Source organism: Antechinus flavipes, chromosome 1, assembly GCF_016432865.1.
Source record: "Antechinus flavipes isolate AdamAnt ecotype Samford, QLD, Australia chromosome 1, AdamAnt_v2, whole genome shotgun sequence".
Classification (NCBI taxonomy): Eukaryota; Metazoa; Chordata; class Mammalia; order Dasyuromorphia; family Dasyuridae; genus Antechinus; species Antechinus flavipes.
Genome location: NC_067398.1, coordinates 449,662,038 through 449,681,929, shown reverse-complemented (window position 1 = coordinate 449,681,929; position 19,892 = coordinate 449,662,038). Strand labels below are relative to the sequence as shown.

Sequence of the window (19,892 nt, the reverse complement as noted above, 5' to 3'; positions counted from 1 at the left end):
CTATAAAACTGTGCATACCCTTTCACACAACAGTGCTATTACTAGGTCTATATCCCAAAGAAATCATAAAAGAGAGAAAAGGGCTCACATATGCAAAAATATTTGTAGCAGCTCTTTTTTTAGTGGCAAAGAATTGGAAAGTGAATGGATGCCCATCAATTGGTGAATGGTTGAATTTTATGGTATTTGAAAGTAATGGAATATTATTGTTCTGTAAAATTGATGAACAGGTTGATTTTAGAAAGGCTTGTAAAGATTTACATGAAATTATGCTGAGTGAAGCAAGCATAACAGGAAAACATTGTGAGAGCAACAACAGGATTGGATGATGATCTGCTAAGACAAACTTGGTTCTTCTCAGTTGTTCAGTGATCCATGGTAATCTCAATAAATTTTGTGTGAAAAAAATCTAAATAAAAACATACTATGTTCACTTTTTTTTTTCTGTTTTTTTTTCCTTGCAGGTTTTCCCTTTTGTTCTGATTTTTCTCTCCCAACATGATTCATATGGAGATTTGTAAAAAATGAATGTACAAGTATAACCAAAAGAAAATTTGTTTTACTTATAACTGGGGAAAATAAAAATAATAAAGTCCATTGAAATACTGAAACCTGGATTGTTTTATAATTGTCTCATAGTTTCTAAACTAACCTCTAATCAATTTATACATCATTGCAAGATGAATAGGATAATTTTTTTCAATCTTACTATTCACTGGCTCAATAACCTACAATGGCTCCCCAGTTACTGTATTGTGGATTAAATCCAAGGCTTTTAAGGCCTTTAATAATATGGCAAAAAATTACCTCTCCAACCTCATTTCCTCAAATTCACCAACTTGTACAGTTTTCTTTCCCCTGCCCGCCTCAGGCTGTTTTCTTTACTTCCCGCTGAATATAACATGCATTCTTGTTTCTGTATCTGCCTGTGAACATCCTCTGTGCTTCCCTGCTTCTGCCCTAAAGTTAACTATATTTTAAGTGTAAACTTGATTGATTCATCCATGAATTTTCTCTTGACAATCAGAAATGTGTTAACACACATTTAATGCTTCTTATTTTAAAAATTAAACACAAAGCAAAGCAAACTGAGGTATTTCAGTACACAATTCTGTCCTATTGAACCTAGGACTATTGAACCTAGTATTTCTAACTAAAACCTTTAGAGAAGGACACAAAATCAATGAATTCTCAAATACCGTTCCTTTCTATGAAAACAAATAAACAACTGAAATGAAGGATTTAAAGTGCTGAGGACATTGCTGTATACATAAGGGTGTAATAAGGGTGGTTTTTTTTTCCATTTTGAAAAAAAAAAAAAAACAGGCTGAATATGGAAAAAAAAAAAAAAACTTCCTCTCCAAATTTATGTGTTTGCTTATACTAGCATAAAAAAAAAATTCCTCCACCACATTTGACTTTACAAAATGAATTTTATGTAGTTGCTATTAAAATCTATGCTGTAGCAGTACCATAGGGTAAGGGCATCCTCAAAACTTCCATGTATACATTAAGGGATCAGTTATGAAATTTACCCAGTATTAGATTCTCTTCAATATTTCTCATCCCTAACAAAAATGTCCTATCCCCCCCCCTTTTTTTGGCTAAGTCTCATATAGAGGTTTTTTGCCTACAATTTTCAGTTTTGTAGTTAATTTTCCCTCTGGACAACTGGCTTCCATCTAATGGAGCCAGTAAAACCTGTTTATATACTCATTCAATGGCCCAATGTCAACAGAAATTCAATGATACTGTATTAAGTGTATATCAGAATCAAGAGCTCATGGAAATACTGCTGTAATTCATTAAGACAAAAAAAAGTTCAGTATTGGAACTTGTAGAATTAAAATTCTCTATTAGATTGCAAATGAACACTTATTCATATAATTGTTATAACCTTTGAAAAAAATACTTTGAAGTTGCAAAAGAAAATGAAGTATTTTATTTCAGCAAATTAATAAAATATTTTGCATATAATTTTCATCCTCTTTAGGACATTAACAGCCTCTTTTCTTTATATTTACAAACTTCTGCTTTGTGTCTGATGTTAACAAAGGCATAGAGAAAATTAAATTACCCTTAAAGAAATTCATTATTAATCATTTTCAACAGTTTGAATTTAATCTTGCCTCAGATATTTAACTATGTGACTCTGAATAAGGAACTTAACCTCTCAGTCTCAATTTTCCCTTCTGCAAAATGTGAACAATAATAACAACTAACTTACAATGTTGTGAAATAAATATGTAAAGTTCTTTACAAATCTTGATGTGCTACATATAGCTAGCCATCATTGTCATAATCATGATATATCATCAAATATTTTAGCAAGCCTATGCTAATTTTATATGTTTCCAAAGAAAGTTAGTGAAATAAAGAAGGAAACTAGAAGGGAAACTTATAATGAATTATTTAATTAATCAACAAACTTTTATTACATGCCAAATAATTGCCAGGAACTATGCCAAGCAGTAGGAATAAAAGGACAGAAAAATTGATGAAAGAATGAGGAAAAGATAAGAATTCTCTTTTGAAGAAGAAATTTGAAGCAGATGAAGACATCATCCAAGGACAAGATTCAGGTTGATCTGTTTTATAAAATTCAAATTAGCCCAGTCTTTTGTTTTTATTATTATATAATTCTATACTTAGAAAGGACTTCAGGGAGTCCATCTAATTTAATGTATATTGTAAAAAGAATTTATAGCTTTTGCCTGAAGATACCTACTGTAGAGAAGCTTATTTCTTGAAAGAACTTAAATCTACTTTTTGGATAGCTTTAATTTGAAGGAAATTGTCCTTATCCCAAGCTAAATTTGCATTTTAAAAGTTTCTTTCTACTATTCCTAATTTTGGCCTTTGGAGCCAAACAGAACAAATCAATCCCTTTTCTAGATAAACAGCTCTATCTCTATCTCTATCTCTATCTATCTATCTATCTATCTATCTATCTATCTATCTATCTATCTATCTATCTATTTATCTATATTTATAACCCTATTTGAAATTAGATGTCATACTTTTCAAAATGTTTTCTTCCCCAGCTTAAAAAACTCCTTACTTTTTCAATTGATTTTAATAGAGTATGATCTTGTGGTCCCTAAGTTTCCCTTTCAAATTCTTTAAATGTGGCACCTAAAATGGAATGCAATAATCCAATGTAGATCAACCAGTGACAGAGTCTAGTGCTACTCTTTCTTCTTTAGTAATGAATTCTTCTTAATGAATCCTAAAAAATCCTAAAATGAACCTTAAAAGTAAATTTCATTATACTTGTTAACACATCAGTATTGCATTCCACAAAAATCCATTTATCTTTTTCAGTCAAGTGGCTGTTTAGTCAATCTTTTCCAACACATCCTTTGGCATTTGATTTTTTTAATCCCATGTAAGACTTTACATTTATTCCTATTAAATTCCATCTTATTGAAATAGTCCAAATGTCTCTCTTTTGAGAATTTTTTGTGGTCTTATTTTGTATTCAACACCCTTTCAAGTTTTGTATTATTTGCAAATATAATAAGGGTGGCATCTATCCCTTTTATTCAAGTTAATCTCCAGTCATCTTGATCTATATCTTGCCACTGAAACCAGATGGCTCTGGAGGGGAAAATGAGGCAGGTGACCCTGCACAGCCCTTCCTCACTTACATTCAATGAACTTTCATGTCATGGAATCATCTCCCTAATGTCATGATACTCTTCAAGAAAGAAGGACAAATAACAACAATATCTGCAACCTAACCTTAATGACTGAATCAGTGTGGCCTCAGTCAAAATGAGACCTATTGAAGACCTTACCTTAAAAAGGCCAAAGTCTCCCATTTCATTCAAGACTAACTCCAGTTGTCTCAATCTTTGTCTTAATCTATATCTTGCCACTGGACTCAGATGGCTCTGGAGGGAAAAGTACAGCAGGTATCTTGCACATCCCTTCCTCACTTAAATCCAATTCACTTGCACATCATGGCATCACCTCCCTGATGTCAAGGACTTCTTCAAGAATGAAGAACAAACAACAATGATAAAATTGTTAAATGGTATAAGCCAAGAACTGACAGATACCTGGGACTCTCAACTAATGACCTTTTGAAATAGCATCAATGAATATTCTCTGGATACAGTCATTCAACCAATTTCCAAAACACTTGATTATACCACTAAATAGTGGTTCAGACACTAACTAGTTTTGTGGCCTTGTACAAGTCACCTAACATAATTCAGCTCCAGAACCCTCCTCTGGAAAATGGAGATAACAATAAAACCTACCTCACAAGTTAGTAACAACAAAACTAATAATGACATCACTAGTAATAATAACAACTAAGACTGATATTATCCATTTACGATTTCCAAAGTTCATTACAAATATTATCCAGTTTCGTCTTTATAAAATCAGAGAAAGGAAGGAAGACAGAAAGAAGGAAAGGAAGGAAAGAAGAAAGGGATGGAGAGAGGGAGGGAGGAAGCAAAGAAGGAAGGAAGGGAGGGAGGGATAAAGGAAGGAAAGAAGGAAGAAGGAAGAAGGAAGAAGGAAGGAAGGAAGGAAGGAAGGAAGGAAGGAAGGAAGGAAGGAGGAAGGAAGGAAAGAAGGAAAGAAGGAAGGAAGGAACAAAGGAAGAAAGGAAAGAGAAAGGAAGGAAGAAGGAAGGAAGGAAGAAGGAAGGAAGAAAAAAAGGAAGAAAGGGAAGGAGGAAGGAAAGGAGAGAGGAATAAAGGGAGGAAGGAAGGAAGGAGGGAGGAAGGAAGGGAGGAAGGAAGGAAGAAGGAAGGAAGGAAGAAGAAAGGGATGGAGAGAGGGAGGGAGGAAGCAAAGAAGGAAGAAAGGGAGGGAGGGAGAAAGGAAGGAAAGAAGGAAGGAAAGAAGGAAAGAAGGAAGGAAGGAACAAAGGAAGAAAGGAAAGAGAAAGGAAGGAAAGAAGGAAGAAAAGAAGGAAGGAGGGAGGAAGGAAGGAAGGAAGAAAAAAAGGAAGAAAGGGAAGGAGGAAGGAAAGGAGAGAGGAATAAAGGGAGGAAGGAAGGAAGGAAGGAAGGAAGGAAGGGAGGAAGGGAAAGAGGACTGTTAAGTGCTTTACAAATATTATCTCATTTGATCTTCATAACACTCTGGGAATAGAATTCATTATTATTGTCCTTTTACAATTGAGGAAACTGAGATAGACAGTTAAGTAACTTACCTCTGATCTCACAGCTAATAAATGTGTAAAGTTAAATTTGAAACTAGATACACTGTGCCACTTACCCATTTATTATTATCTCCATTTTACATATGAGGAAACTGAGGAAAACAGAGAGTAAGTGATTCATCCAAGAGTCAAAAAGCTAGTAACTCAGTTAATGAATCCAGATCTTTCTGACTCCAGATTTAGTGCTTTATCAACTGTGTCACCTAGCTTCCTGTTGTTATGAACATCAAACAAGATAATATATATCACGCTTCACTGGGATTCTACTCAAAAATGGGAAATGCCTGCTGGTTTTCATTTTTCCTCTTGGCAACATTATTTAACACTCAATTTATAAGTTTTTAGTTTTGAAAAAAAAAAGGTGAGAAAACAAAAGGCTTCAATTAAAATTTAAAGTGTCCACTAGAATGTTACAATAATACTTCACTATTTTTCAAAAAGCATCTGAGAAATAATGACACTAGTCTGTGAACCTTGACTGCAAAAATAAATGTAATATAAAGAGAGATGTAGATTAGTGCTATTGTTAAGCAGATTAAATAAGATTTTATCTGTCAAAATAGACATATTGAAAGCCCCAAACGAAAACTACTTCTTTCAATGGCCCTCCTCCAGTGCCTACATTTTGAAGTTACTCCTTCTCTTAGACTAAAGCAAAAAAAAATTACTTGAAAATATACATTTAAGGGCTACCTCCTGTTTGCCTTTCTAAATTACAAAATATTTACAGCACAGATACTCTGGATAAGGTACCTTCCTAATGGCTAGAAGCTATTCAGTAAATAAAAAAAGGTTCTGCTCTTAAATTTTAAGGGCACTCAAGGTAGGCAGACATATAAATATAAAACAAATCATACCCTGATATCTGACAAAGCTTTGACAGAACAAAATATAAGATTTCTTAAACACAGCAGAAGGGAAGAATGGAACTTCCAAAAACTAAGGTGTGAGCCAATATCAGAAAATTGGGGGGGTGACCTTTCACTGCCCTCAAAATCACATCATCCTGTAATAAATATTATTAATTTAGGAATAATTGAGTACAGAAATTGAGGATAATAGTCTTAACCTTTTTTTTAAAAGCTAGGATCTTTATAAACTTGTTGAACTTACAAAAATACGCATTGATCTAAAGTTTCATATTAAAAAGATGACATGAGTTTGTCTGAAGCAAGGATTTTTAATTAGAAGTCTATGGAGAGATTGCAAGGGGTCCATGAAATTGGGCAGGAAAAAAAGGATCTTAATTTACAATAAAAATTAAATAAAATATGATGTTTCCTTCTATTATGTATTGAAAGAAAACATTACTCTGAGAAGGGTTCACAGACTTCTACAACTAGAAGGTTCATGGACTTCTAAGAGTCTAGGATTCAGAAAAAGTTAAGAATCCCTGGTCTAGATGGCTCTGAAGTTCCTTACAACTCTTAGTTTCTTACTTCTATGATTATATTTGCATGGCAAGGATTAGAAGTTAAATGACATAGGGACAGTAGACTGGTATCATCCAGAAGGGCATCTTCCTAGAAATCCCTTCCAGGGAATCCAAGGATGATGTGATACTATGCTGGGAACTTTGGGGGAGAGGGGATGGTAACCTTCCTGGCAGAAAGAGAAAGGGAGAAGAAGGGAGAGAGAGAGAGACAGAAACACAGGCAGAAACAAACACACAGAGGCAGAGACACAGAGGCTTAGAGACACAGAGAGGGACAGAATTGAGGCTGAGATAGAGGACAGAAACAAAGACATATAAAAACAATAGCAAGACAGACAGAAACAGGCAAAGAGACACACATAGAGAGAGACAGAAAGACAGAGAGAGATGGAGAGACACAGAGGGAGAAACAGAAAGAGACACACAGCAACAGAGACAGATAGACACACACACACACACACACACACACACACACACACACACTCACACAGACTGTATGCCCTGACCACACTAAAGTAGGAAAAGATGGGCTCTTAATCACCTCATTCATAGCATCTAGTGTAGGTAGCTTACTGTAACCAGCTGTCCTTACTGTAAATAGCTGTAACTTATCTTCACATTAGCATTTCAAATATGTTAAATACTTGCAGAAAATTTTGCCTAATCTCCAAAAAAACAAAATCCACTATATTGTGGCATTCTAGAGAGAATGTAGGGGGTTGGAGTCAGGAGGGACAAAGGTTCCAGTGCCTCCTGGCACTTCCTAATTCGAGACCAAAGCAAATCAGTCTTCAGTTCAAGTTCTATCTCTTGACAGAACTTTTTTGATCTTGGGCTGGTCACTTTACCTTTTAGGGCTCTTGGCTACTCTCCAAGTTTACAGAAAAATACCATCCTGTATTAGACCCCAATTTAAATCCTGCCTCAGTCGTTTATTGTGAAAATCTGGGATAGTCACTTACCTTCTCAGTGTTTCAATTCCCTAATCTCTAAAATTATTAGAAGAAGACGTTTCTTCATCTGAGAGTTCATCAAACTGAAAAAGTTAACAATTCCTGACCCCTACTCTATCAATTGGGAAGCATTTATTAGCCTCACTTCCAAAACAAAACCAGCAACAACAAAAACATATTGTTTATATTTTTTAAATGAGATGAGACTTCCTGGAAAAGAGAATTGAGTCGTTTGTTTTTGTTTGTTTTCCCTCTAATAGCATCTTAGATATTCCTTTTTTTCATCAAACCAGTGCCAATTCTCATCAATGCACCCCCCCACACACCATTAAGGGGAAATATTCAAATGATTTACCTCATAGAAAGTTTCTTTATACAAAAAAATAAAAAAAATGAAGTTGATAAAGCAGAGTTTTAGAGCAAGCAGAAATCCTGTGCCACATTCCTGTAAAGATACAGCCAAATTCTGTCAAGTTTTGCTAAAATACTGTTGCTATGTTTGCCACATCCCTCTACTAAGTCATCTAACAAGCATACATTATCTTATGTGTATTCATCATTAGAGGGAAAAGTTCACAGAAACAACCTTACTATTCTCTAAGACAATTAAAAAGGATGATTTTTTTTTAATGTCAGAAGCCTGGAGTAAAATGAAATCATTGAGAGGGAAAGGGATGAGCTTAGAACAGTCTCTACTGGTTGCCTATTTTTATCAATAAAGTAAGGATATCTACTGGGGTAGTCTTTAAGACATTCTGTATAGAAGATAGTTTCTTCCCAATATCTCCCTGGCAAAAACTTCCCATGAGCGTCTTAAATGGATTTTTAATTAAGTTATGTGGGCCAAGAGTTCAATATGGTACTGCCTCCCCTCAATCATACATTTAGAAGTACACATATACATATGCACATGTACAAAACTTTCCTTTTACCCACTTATGCAAGGATGCGCTATGCACTGATGTAAAGCTACAGGAGGACATTGGATTCTCTGTTGTAAACGAACGAGCTTAAGATCTAGCCATACCTTTTCCCCTTCGTGTCAGCTTGAACCTGGGTCCTGTTTGAATCATTCCCATTTCTCCCCCTTCAAATGATAAGGCAGGAGGTGAGGCAAGACGAAGGAGAACGCGAAAAAGGACCAAGATTAAAGTTGCTACTTCCCTCTAAGCATCCTACGCCCGTTTTTCCTAAACTCTACTGCCACGGGCGCACACGCAGCACTCCCCAGATTTCCAAGCCGTGTCTGCAGTTGCCACCTATGAAAACTCCTGAAGAAAGTAGTGGAAATTCAGTGCAAGGGAGGGAGAGGACACACATTTCAGAGCATCTTCCAGTCGCCCCCAAATCCCTTTACCTTAAATACATCTTCCTCTGTGGCATCCATTTGGTTCTCCACCCCCTCGTAGGCAACGCCCTGGGACTCTTTACTCTCCCCGGTGGAGAGCTGTACTTTCTTCGTGTTGCGCTTCATTGACCCCGCCCCGGGCACTGCCAGCTGGCGATTGGGCTCGGGTGGTGCTGTGGGGACCCAAGAGAGGAAAGAAATCAGCTCCAGGGAGGGAATTAGGAACTGAAGAACATGAGAAAGGGCATAGAGCTGGGCTGGAGGGTATGCGGCAGAGCAGCCTCGGAACCTTCACCCGTCTGTGTGGGCTGAGTTCTAGACAAACACACTTTTGCTGCACTTCAGCAGCTCCCGAAATCTTACTTTTGGAGAAAAATCCAAGTCGGCCGTAGAGGTTCATGTGGAGCTTTCTAGTCCAAAAGCATTACTTACCCTTCTCTTCCCTCTCCTCTTTTGGCAAAACGGCAGAGGCGGGGATTAGGGAAGGACAGTGGTCAAGAAATCAGACGCTACTCAGTTTTCAGTAATCACAGGCTCTGGACTGCAAAGGACATACTTCCTGTCCGTGTGTGTGTATAAACAATTGTATAACATTCATTTTGTGTGTGTGTGTGTGTGTGTGTAAACAATTGTATAAAATGAATGTTGTATGTCCTTCAGAGGGATCTTGGGTCATTTCATTGAGTGATTTCTTCTGTTCCTAGGACCTTTGGATGGGCCTCCAGTTTGCTCCCCAGTAGAAGCGGATATGCTTTTGGATAGATTGTGCTTCTAAAATTTTGGAAGAAATCGTATCTTTACCAGTGACGTGAGGGAAAGGTGAGGAGGAAAATTCTCAAAGTAAATCATTTTAGGAGGTCTAGTGAAACAAACACATGATTGTTGAGAGCCAGGAGACATGGCTCCTAAACTAGGACATGAATTATGTGATGCGGGATCACAAATCACTTATTCACTTTGTTCTAAGATCCTTCTAGTTCTATATGTTATATAATTTACTTTCTATTATTTCAATTTCAAGAGGTTGTTTTCCTGAAAATAGTTACATCTTAAAAGATTCTTATGAGATTTACCTAAACAATAGACAATGATTTTGATAAATTAATCATAATGAAAATTCTACAGTAAGTGATTCAATTTGGATACATTTAGCAATTAACTTTGCTTGTACCATTGATTTTTAAAATTTTTATACTGTCAATATCATAGCAGAAAGACTTTCTCCTACAAGCTAAATTCAACAAACATTTGCTAAATGATTACCCCGAACAAAGCAATGTGCTCTTTATTGGTAGTATAAAGTTACAAATGTTCCTTCTCTTACTTACATTTAAGTGGGGACAGAAAAGGTCATAATATTTATAAAAGTAACTAAATACAATATGACATGAGGAGAAGGCAATGCCAATAATATTAACATAATATAACATGAGGAGAGTGGGAAAGATTTCTTCTAAGTTTAGGAAATAGTGACTAAGTGTTATGGAAGCTAAGGCTTCTAAAAGTTTATGAACATTTGCTTAATATAATCTGAGAATGCACCATCATTATTCTTTGTCTCCTTTGTGCGATCCTCCTCCAGAACATGGTTGCTAATTGTAAATATTGGGCAGTGTTCTGTCCTGGACATACTTCTCTTCCTCAATACTCTTTCATTTAGTGATCTCCCCAGCTCATGTGGCTTCAATTGGAATCTATGTTGACTCTTAAATCTTTCTTTAAGCCCCAATCTCTCCAAAGATTTCCAATCTCTCATATCCAACTACCTTCCAGACATTTCAAACTGGATGATCACTAGACATTTTAAACTCAATATGTCCAAAACAGAACTCATTGTCTTTCCTCCTAACTCATTACCTTTCCTTACCTTTCTCATATCTTTCCTATTACTATAGAGTAATCTTCCCAAATCTTAAGGCTTGCAATGTAGGAGTAAGCTGACTATCTCTCACCCACTATAATACAAACTGTCCAAGACCTGTCAATTTTACCTTTGCAGCTTCTCTAATACTGCTAACCATTCTAGTGCAGACCTTTGTCACCTCACATCTTGATTGTTGCAACAGCTTTGCTGATGGGTCTGTCTGCCTTAAATGTCTCCCACTCCAATCCACTCTTCATTCAGCTACTGAAATAATTTTTCTAAAATCTAAGTCTGAGTATGTCATATACACACACACACCCAACAAAATCTACTCCAATGTCTTCTTATTGCCTTCAGGAGCAAATACAAAATGCTCTGTTTGACATTCAAAGTTCTTTATAACATACCCCCTTCCTACTTTCCCAGTCTTTTCACACTTTATTCCCCAACACATACTCTATGTCTTAGTTACATTGGTCTTCTAACTGTTGTACAAACAAGACACTCCATTTTTTAGCTCCACACATTCTCTTTAGCTATCCCTTAGTCCTGAAATACTCTCCCTTCATTACAATTACTAACCTTTCTAGCTACATTTAAATACAAAATAAAATCTCACCTTCTCTTGGGATCCTTTCCCAGCTCCTCTAAACTTCAATGTTGCCTTCTTTTTATTTCTTTCTTAATTATCCTGTATATACTTTGTATATACAGAATTTGTTTGCATTATTGTCTCCCCCATTAGATTACAAGTTTCTTGAAGGAAAAAGTATGTCTTTTGTCTCTTTTAGCTTTTAGCACAGCATTTGGCATATAGTAGGCACTTAATAAATGTGTACTGATTGATTCATTGATTGGTAAAAATCTTTTTTACTTTATGCAAGACTACTCTCAAGACTAGGAATAAGGAGGATCCTGACTTAGACATCATTTCCAAATGTGAGGAATGCCCACTCTGAAATGTCTTCCTCATGAATTCCCCAAAGTTCTTGAAATATCTTCCTTCTATTAAAAAAAAAAGTTTTGTTAATGTGTTTTGTTTTTACACTAATGTATTGGTTGTAGGTTATATATGTATGTATAAAACATGTACTTAATATACTAAGTATGTTATACTATATATATATGTATACTAAGTATATACTAATTGAGGGATGGTTGAATAAGTTGTGGTATAAGAATATAATTGACTACTGTTGTGATGTAGGAAATTAAGGAATAAGTTATTTCGGAAAGATATGAATGAATGAAATAAGCAGAACCATAAGAATAACATATACTTAATATTTATCCTGATTATCAATATTATAAAAGTAAAAAGTTTTTAAGTCTTTTTATAAACTGAGGAAAATGGAAGCAGAAAAATAATTTATACAATCACAACACTAAAAACAAACAACTTCATATGCATAGAATTTGTTTTTCTTTTCTATTCTTTTCTTTTTCTCAATGGGATAGAGGTTGGGAGGGTAAGTAAATCAGTTTCTGTTCATTTAAAAAAATAGAGGTGGGAAAGTTCTACAGATGTAGAATGTTGTAAGCACTTTCAGATGAGGTTGCTATATTATTACTTTGTAAAAAGAAATCTTTCAGAGTCAGAATAATCTATAAACGTTTATTTTTAAAATCAAAATACATCAATAAAACTTATTTTTAAAAATGTTTTCTCAATATTATTATCTAGAATTATTGATTCCAAAACAATATTCATATTTTCCAAATATCCCATTTTTGTCTTATTTTTGTAAAGTCTACATACATTTTTTCCTGCGTAGCATAATTCCCTACATTTCAAAAAGGACTTGGCCATTCAATACCACCAAGGCACAAAAGAAATGTTTACTATGCTATAACTTGCAAATTGTTGTCAAGCTAGAACTTGAAGATCTCCAAATAAGGGAACCTATCATCTTCTGAAGTCTCCCATTTCATTTTTGGGACAGTTGCCACTCCTAAAAGCTTCTGTATCAACTGCCTCATCATTAAGTCTAAATGGTGGCTTTTTCAATTCTATCCTTTTGCCTCTGAGGCCAAATGGAACAATTAAAATGCCTCCTCTAAATAATAGCCTTTCAAAAACTTACAATTTCCATGTCCTTTTTGATTAGTCCTCTCCAGAGTAAACATCCTCTGTTCTTAACTTATCCATAAGTTGTAATTCTTGTAATTCTCCTCCATACCTTACCTTAAGAATAATAGATTCACCTGATCTATTGGAAGGGCCTTCATAAAGTTTATACCTCACATTGTATAAATAATAAGGGGACTGAGGGAATATCCATCTGTTATTCCTTAATCTCCCTAGTTTATCTTTCTAATTTTTCTAATGTATATTTTCTCCTCCATAATTCATTTTAATGTATTAGTCTTTTCTTGACCAATATTCTTTATTTCTTCTTTATTTATATCATTAACTGAGCTGAAAAAGAGTTTGGGAAAATGGATAACTGGAGTTTACAAAATCAAGAAGACCTAGATTCATGTCTTGCCTTTGATATATACAAAGTGACTAAGATGGATAAATTACAATTTCTCAGTGCCTTAAGTAAGTCTCTAATAATATAAATTACAAATAAAGTTGTGGTGATGGCTAGATGGGGGATTGATAGAAAGATAGACAGCAAGGTACGTTTGTACCTTGTTATCCATTTACAATATGAATAATATAATTAAGTTATTAGAATGATAATTGCTAGCCATTGGTTGACCCAATGTCCCTGCTATCTCTTTAAAACCAAAATATACTTTCCAGGGAGGATCATATGAGATAATATTTGTAAAATGTTTAGCATAATGCCTGAGGTGCTTAATAAAAGTTTTTTGCCTCTCCTTTCCCCTTTCAACTACTCCATGGTGTGAGAGTAGAAAGGAGACAGCTCTGTGGAGTATAAACCCCTGGTAGTCAAGAAAACAATCAACTATATAGAAGAATCACCCAGAGGAGAGGATTTATCTCATTCATCCATGAATAAAGGAGTTGTATAGGAAATAGGTGCCTCTTCGTTTTACTGTACTTTTTGTTTGATTATGTTTTCCTGATACTGTATATATTAGTGGAAGAATGTATTGCAGTTTTATAGGAGAAATTCTTTGTAGCTAGTGTTTTTATGAAACTGTTTCACTAAATGGCTTTGTTTTGTATTACTGTGATTAACTCAAAGAAAAAGACACAGATGGAGTTCATGAGCTATCATTCCAAATACGTAGACCCACAGAGTATTTTTCCTAAAAAGAGATTCAAACTTTGAGTGCAGTGGATGTGAAGGAAGCTCAGAGCAGAAAATAGAAAAGCAAATTGTGATCTGCATTGCTAGACAAAGTTTTTATATTTAAAGTTCCTTCTTTCTATGAATTCATAGGTCTAGTGCCCAATAGAATTACTTTTGCTTCCTAAAATGTTTAGTCATTTATCTTTTCCATCTTTTTTTTTAATCTGTCTTTTCTATTTCCCAATATAGAAACTGTGGCTGTAAACTTGCTTTATCTGATATCTAGCATATGACTAATGTTTTGGATCATGAATATCTCTTTTAAGTTCTAGGTTACAAATAGCATTTTGAAAGGAACAAAAGGATAGAGATATTTATATTTTAAGTCCCATATTTTCCTAATTGGTGTATATATAGTAGAGATCTATAGTCTATAACTAAATTTTTTTAAATAAAAAAACTAGTGACCTTTTAAAGGCTTCATCATCATCCTTTTTAAAATGCAAGGAACTCAGTATTCTCCCCATTCATTACTGCAGAAGATCAAATTGAATTATTGAAAGTGATTATTACTGACTCTTCTTACAGTAAATAAATCTCAATCACATGCATGTACACTAATGTATAATGCTTATAATTTGATATAAACTTCCAAAGAAGTTTGCTGGATGCAAAAAGACCTCCATGACATTCCATTATAATTAGTCCTAAAAAAATGATAGCTAGTACAGTATAGAAATTAGTTGTCCCACATGCGTATTCACCAGGAATTGGGTCTTGTACTTTCTTAGTTATTATTATTATCTCTTTTCAGATCATATCAATATGGCTATGTCATTTGTCATTCCTGATAATAATTGATGCTTATTCATAGTTATGGATGATCATAAATTTAGATATAGAATGTATCTTAGAAGTCATTAAGTCTATTTTAAGTTGGGTTTTCTGCAGTAGATGGGAAAGAATACTGGCATAAAATCTAACAATTAATGACCTCACTTGTTATTGTTTGTTGAACTATTTCTGTCATGTTGCACTCTTCATGCCACCACTTGGGGTTTTTCTGGCAAAGGGACTGGAATGGTTTGCCATTTCCATCTTCAACGTATTGTTTAAAGATGAGGAAACTGAAGCAAACAGAGTTAATTGGCTTGCCCAGGGTTACATAACTAGTAAGTGTCTGAGACTGGATTTGAACTCAAGAAGTTGAGGCTTCCTGAAATCAGGCCCAGTATTCTATCTAATGTGTTACCTATATTACTTCAATTATATAATAAATAATCAGCATCACATCTCATCCCATCCTATCCCATCTCTTCTCTTCTCCTCTCTTCTCAAGTTCCCTTCCATTCCCTTCAGTTTCCTTGTTGCCAATTAATTTCCAAGAATTGATGATCACATGTGGTCACTTTTCTGATCAATGGATTCCAGTATTTAGCTTCCTATCTTTATAGGTTTCTCTGTTTAGCCTTTGAAGTACTTTACCTGGTTCCAACCTGCCATTGCAAACCTATTTTCTATAACCTGCATTCCCAATCTCTGTTCCACATCAAAACTTGGCTTCTTGCTATTCTACAAACAGGACAATCCCTTTTCTACTTCCAAGCCTTTAAGTATAGTTATATCATATGCCTGGAATATATCCTTACCTCTTATCTTCAAAATTTTCAACTGACAATACCTATATAAATTCTTTCCTGATCCCTCCAGATTCTACTGCTTTACTCCTCAACCCCACTGCCAAATTATATCTTGTATTTATGCTACATATATTTTGTTTAAGTTATTTCCATACCTTTTGTCTTCCCACTAGATTGTAAACTCTATGAATGCAAGGGATATTTCATTAATGCTTTTGTATCTCCAATATGCACAGTGAATAGAACAGAGTGGTCATTTAATGCATATTTGATGACTGAATGATTGTGGAACCAAGATATTTGAGCTCTTCAAGGCTTCCCTCAGATCAACATCAGATCAAGTCTCTGAACTGGATTTGGAGTGATAGAACACACAAATATTTGGAGTGTAACAAATTTCCAGTAAAAGATATTTTGGAAGAACTTCAGAAAAGGTCTGTTTCAATCAGGCATGGGGGAGGCAGCTGAGCACAGGCACAGTACAGGGACCCAAGGTGGTGCAGTTTCCCCAGGGAAATCTACCAGGAGGCTCTCAGACAAAAGATAGTAACATGGGTTACTCTGTCCTGGTTTAGAAGCCAGTGAGCCAGCCGACCAGTTGTGAAACACCCAAAGCAACTACAAAAGGCAAATAGTGAGAACCCTGAATGCAGGACTTGACCATGCCCATTCAGCATGGGAAGAAAGTCAGCAGCACTAGTACCAGGCAGTGAGAAGCTGCTGTCTCTTGTAGAAGAAGCTTGGAAAAATCTCCCCTTTGCTCTAAGAGAAGACCTCAACCTTTAAAAAAGAGCAAAAAAAAAAGTTCTAACCATAGATAGCCTTTATGGAGGCAGAAAAAAAAAACAACTTGAAACCCTGAAGACACTAAAGGCAAATCATCTCTAGATTAGCCCCAAAGGGTGATATGAGTTGGTTCTATCTTATGAGGCTCTCTTGGAAGTATTCAAAAAAGATCTTAAAAGAGAGTTAGATGGAAAATAGGGAAAGGAAATGAGAACTTTGCAGGAGCATTTGCAATTGGAAACATAGAAATTATTTGAAGAAAACGTCTTTAAAAGTAGATTTAATGAAATGGAAAAAGCATATAATTCCTTAAAAATAAATTTGAAAAATAGAAAATACAACTCCTTACAAAATAGATTTGATGAAAGGGAAAAAGAATCCAACTCATTGAAAAACAGAATTTGTGAAATGGAAAAAAACAGCAACCCAATTAACAAAACAAGTTATTAAAAGTTCAATTGGCCAAATGAAAAAGGTGATAAAAAAAACTAACTGAAGAAAACAATTCACTAAAATTATAATTGAACAAATAGAAATGAATGACTTAAATAGACATCAAGAGTCAATCAAACAAAACCAAAAAATGAAAAAAAATAGAAGAAAATGTAAAATACCTCACTGGAAAAACATCTGACCTGGAAAATAGATCCAGGATAGACAATCTAAGACTTATTGGACTACCTGAAAACCATGATGAAAAAAAGAGGCTAGACAACATCTTTCAGGAAACCATCAAGGAAATCTGTCTTGATGCCCTAGAAGCAAAGATTAAAGTAGCCATTGAAAGAGTTTACTAATCACCTCCTGACTGAAAATGAAAACTCCAAGCAATATCGTAGACAAATTTCAGAATTATAAGATCAATTAGAAAATATTGCAAACAGCTAGAAATAAATAATTCAAATATTGAGGAGCCACTATTAAGATTAGCCAGGACCTAGCAGCTTCCACTTTAAAGGATTCAAAAGCTTTGGATGTGATATTCTAAAGGGCAAAGAAATTTGAATTGTACCCAAGAACCAACTATTCAAAAAAAATTAAGAATTATCTTTCAGAAAAACATGGACATTCAATAAAACAGGTGAATTTCATGTATTTCTGATGAAGAGACCAGAGCTGGACAGAAAACTTGATCTGCAAATACACAACTCAAGAGAAGCATAAAAAGATAAAAAGGAAAGAAAACAAATAACTGGTTTTTTTTAAGTTAAAAAGTTTACATATTTAATATGGGAAAATGACATGTTTAACTCTTGAGAACTGTATCTCTGCTCTGGGTATACTTAGAGGGTGTAGGTATAATTTGATTTTATTATGATGATATAAAAAAGAAACTAAAGGTAGAAAAGGGATTGTACTGGAAGAAGAAAAAATCAGAGGTAAAATGGGATAAATTACATCTTCAGAAAAAGCAAAAAAGATCTATTACAATTGAGGGAAAGAAAGAATGGGGCTGGGCATTGTGTGAACCTTAATCTCATTTAATTTGGTCAAAAAGAGAATAACAGACATATTTAGCTTTGCAGTGAAATTTGTCTGACCCCATATGGAGGTAGGAGAGAAAAAAGGGAAAGGGAAAGGGAAAAAGTAAGCTAATAGAAGGGAGAACATAAGTGTTGGAAGCCGAAGGCCCCCGCCCAGGTGCCTTTCTCATGGCCTTAGCCCAGGTGCCTTTTCCTCACCCCTTGCTGCAACAGAATCGAGCAGGTAATCCTGAGAACTGCAACTGGGCAAAACGGTCTTGCGAATCAATCTTGAGTTGTCACCACACTATGTTCCTGCTCACTGGACCATGCTCCTTTCCCATACCACCCTACTTCTCTTTCCCATGCTTTTTCCTATATAAGTTGTATCCTGAGAGCAATAAACTGAGACCTTGGCAACAATCAGCCTCGTCTCCCTCCTCTTTCTCGCCCGTTTCTCCTCTGGCTGGATCCCCCCTCGAAGCCCACACGAGTAACAAGGTCTCGGTGGACGAGTCAGGTGGCACCCAACTCGAGGCAGGGACCCTTGCCAGACAGACCCCAGAGAAGTTGTCCGGACCCCAGAGAAGTTGTCCGGACCCCTGCTGTTTAAAGTTTCGGCTGCTGAGAGGGACTCAGTAGAGAGCTTGATAAATTGCTGACACTCCCTAACGGTGGGAGTTTGGCTGGCTCTCTGCTGAGCCCCTTTCCCGGCCCCCGAGTTGAGGACTTATGGGCCATAAATTGTGTAATGAACAGGCTTTCATAAAGGATTTCAAAGCCTCCCTCAGGGAAAGAGGAGTTAGGATTAAAAAGAAAGATTTAATTAAATTCTTTTTGTTTGTTGATTTAGTTAAATTCTTTTTGTTTGTTGATTTAGTAAAATTCTTTTTGTTTGTTGACTAAGTCTGCCCTTGGTTTCTTGTGAATGGGCCAGACATCTATCCCGAAAAATGGCAAAAGGTTGGGAAAGATTTAAATGTCCAGCTCTCCACAGAGCTGTCTTCCTTACAAAGTTCTCTCAAACAAACGGTCCTCCCGATTTCAGGCCCAGCGGCTGCCCCTCCCTCGATGCCACATAAAAAGGTCCCTATTAGCAGATCAAAGAACCTGAAATTGGCCTTTCTTGTAATGACTCGCTCTAGCAAGCTCACTGCCCCTCCCACTGATAATGCCCCTTCATCCTCTGCTGAGGTGCCCGCTGCAGGCACAGACACTCAGGATGGGTCAGATAGCGGGGAGGAGAATGATAATGAAGATGAAAATGAAAATGAGGAAAATGATCAGGCTGCACAAGACACCCCTCCAAGGAAGTTCCGTAAGCTTCATTTTAAAACCTTAAAAGACTTAAATGCGGCAGTCAAAGCCTACGGACCTAACGCCCCCTTTACCCTTTCGGCCCTTGAGGCCATGTCCCGCAGTGGCTACCTGCTCCCCTCAGAATGGGTTCGTGTAGTTCAAGCAGTCTTGTCACGGGGCCAGTTTCGGACTTGGAAGGCAGACCTTTTTGATCGCTGCCAGTCCTTGGCCGCTGCTAACTTAAAATCTCCTCAGCTGTTCTTAGGTTTTGAGCTACTTCCCAACAAAGTCCTTTCCCAGAAAAACTTATTGCGAACGGACTGTTTGTATACTCTTAATGATTTTCAGAAACTTCTCGGTGATATCAATTGGCTCAGACCTTACCTAAAACTCACAACGGGAGAATTAAAACCTCTCTTTGACATCTTAAGAGGGGACCCCGATCCCTCCTCCCCACGTTCATTCACCCTTGAGGCACGAAAAACCCTGATGGTTGAACATGCCATCCGCGAACAACACATAGGATATTATGCCCCTAATCAACCCTTCTGGCTTCTCGTATTCCCTACTCCCTTTGCCCCCACAGGCTTGCTCTGGCAACAAAAACCATTGTTTTGGGTCCATTTACCCGCAACTCCCTCCAAAATCCTACCCACATACCCTCACTTGGTTGCTACCCTCCTCCGCCTCAGTAGGGGGGCCGCTTTGAA

At 36.1% G+C, this 19,892-nt stretch overlaps 1 protein-coding gene across 1 annotated transcript in view; it reads right to left on the bottom strand.

Annotated features, from left to right (window-relative positions):
• The window catches only part of TRPA1 (transient receptor potential cation channel subfamily A member 1), an 82,745-nt gene extending 73,496 nt beyond the window's left edge, over positions 1–9,249 (bottom strand). Inside the window, exon 1 of the mRNA XM_051970052.1 lies at positions 8,931–9,249. Within this exon, the coding sequence (XP_051826012.1) occupies positions 8,931–9,047 (117 nt within the window). The 5' untranslated portion in view covers positions 9,048–9,249. The remainder of the gene's footprint in view (positions 1–8,930) is intronic.
• Positions 9,250–19,892: the final 10,643 nt, after the last annotated feature.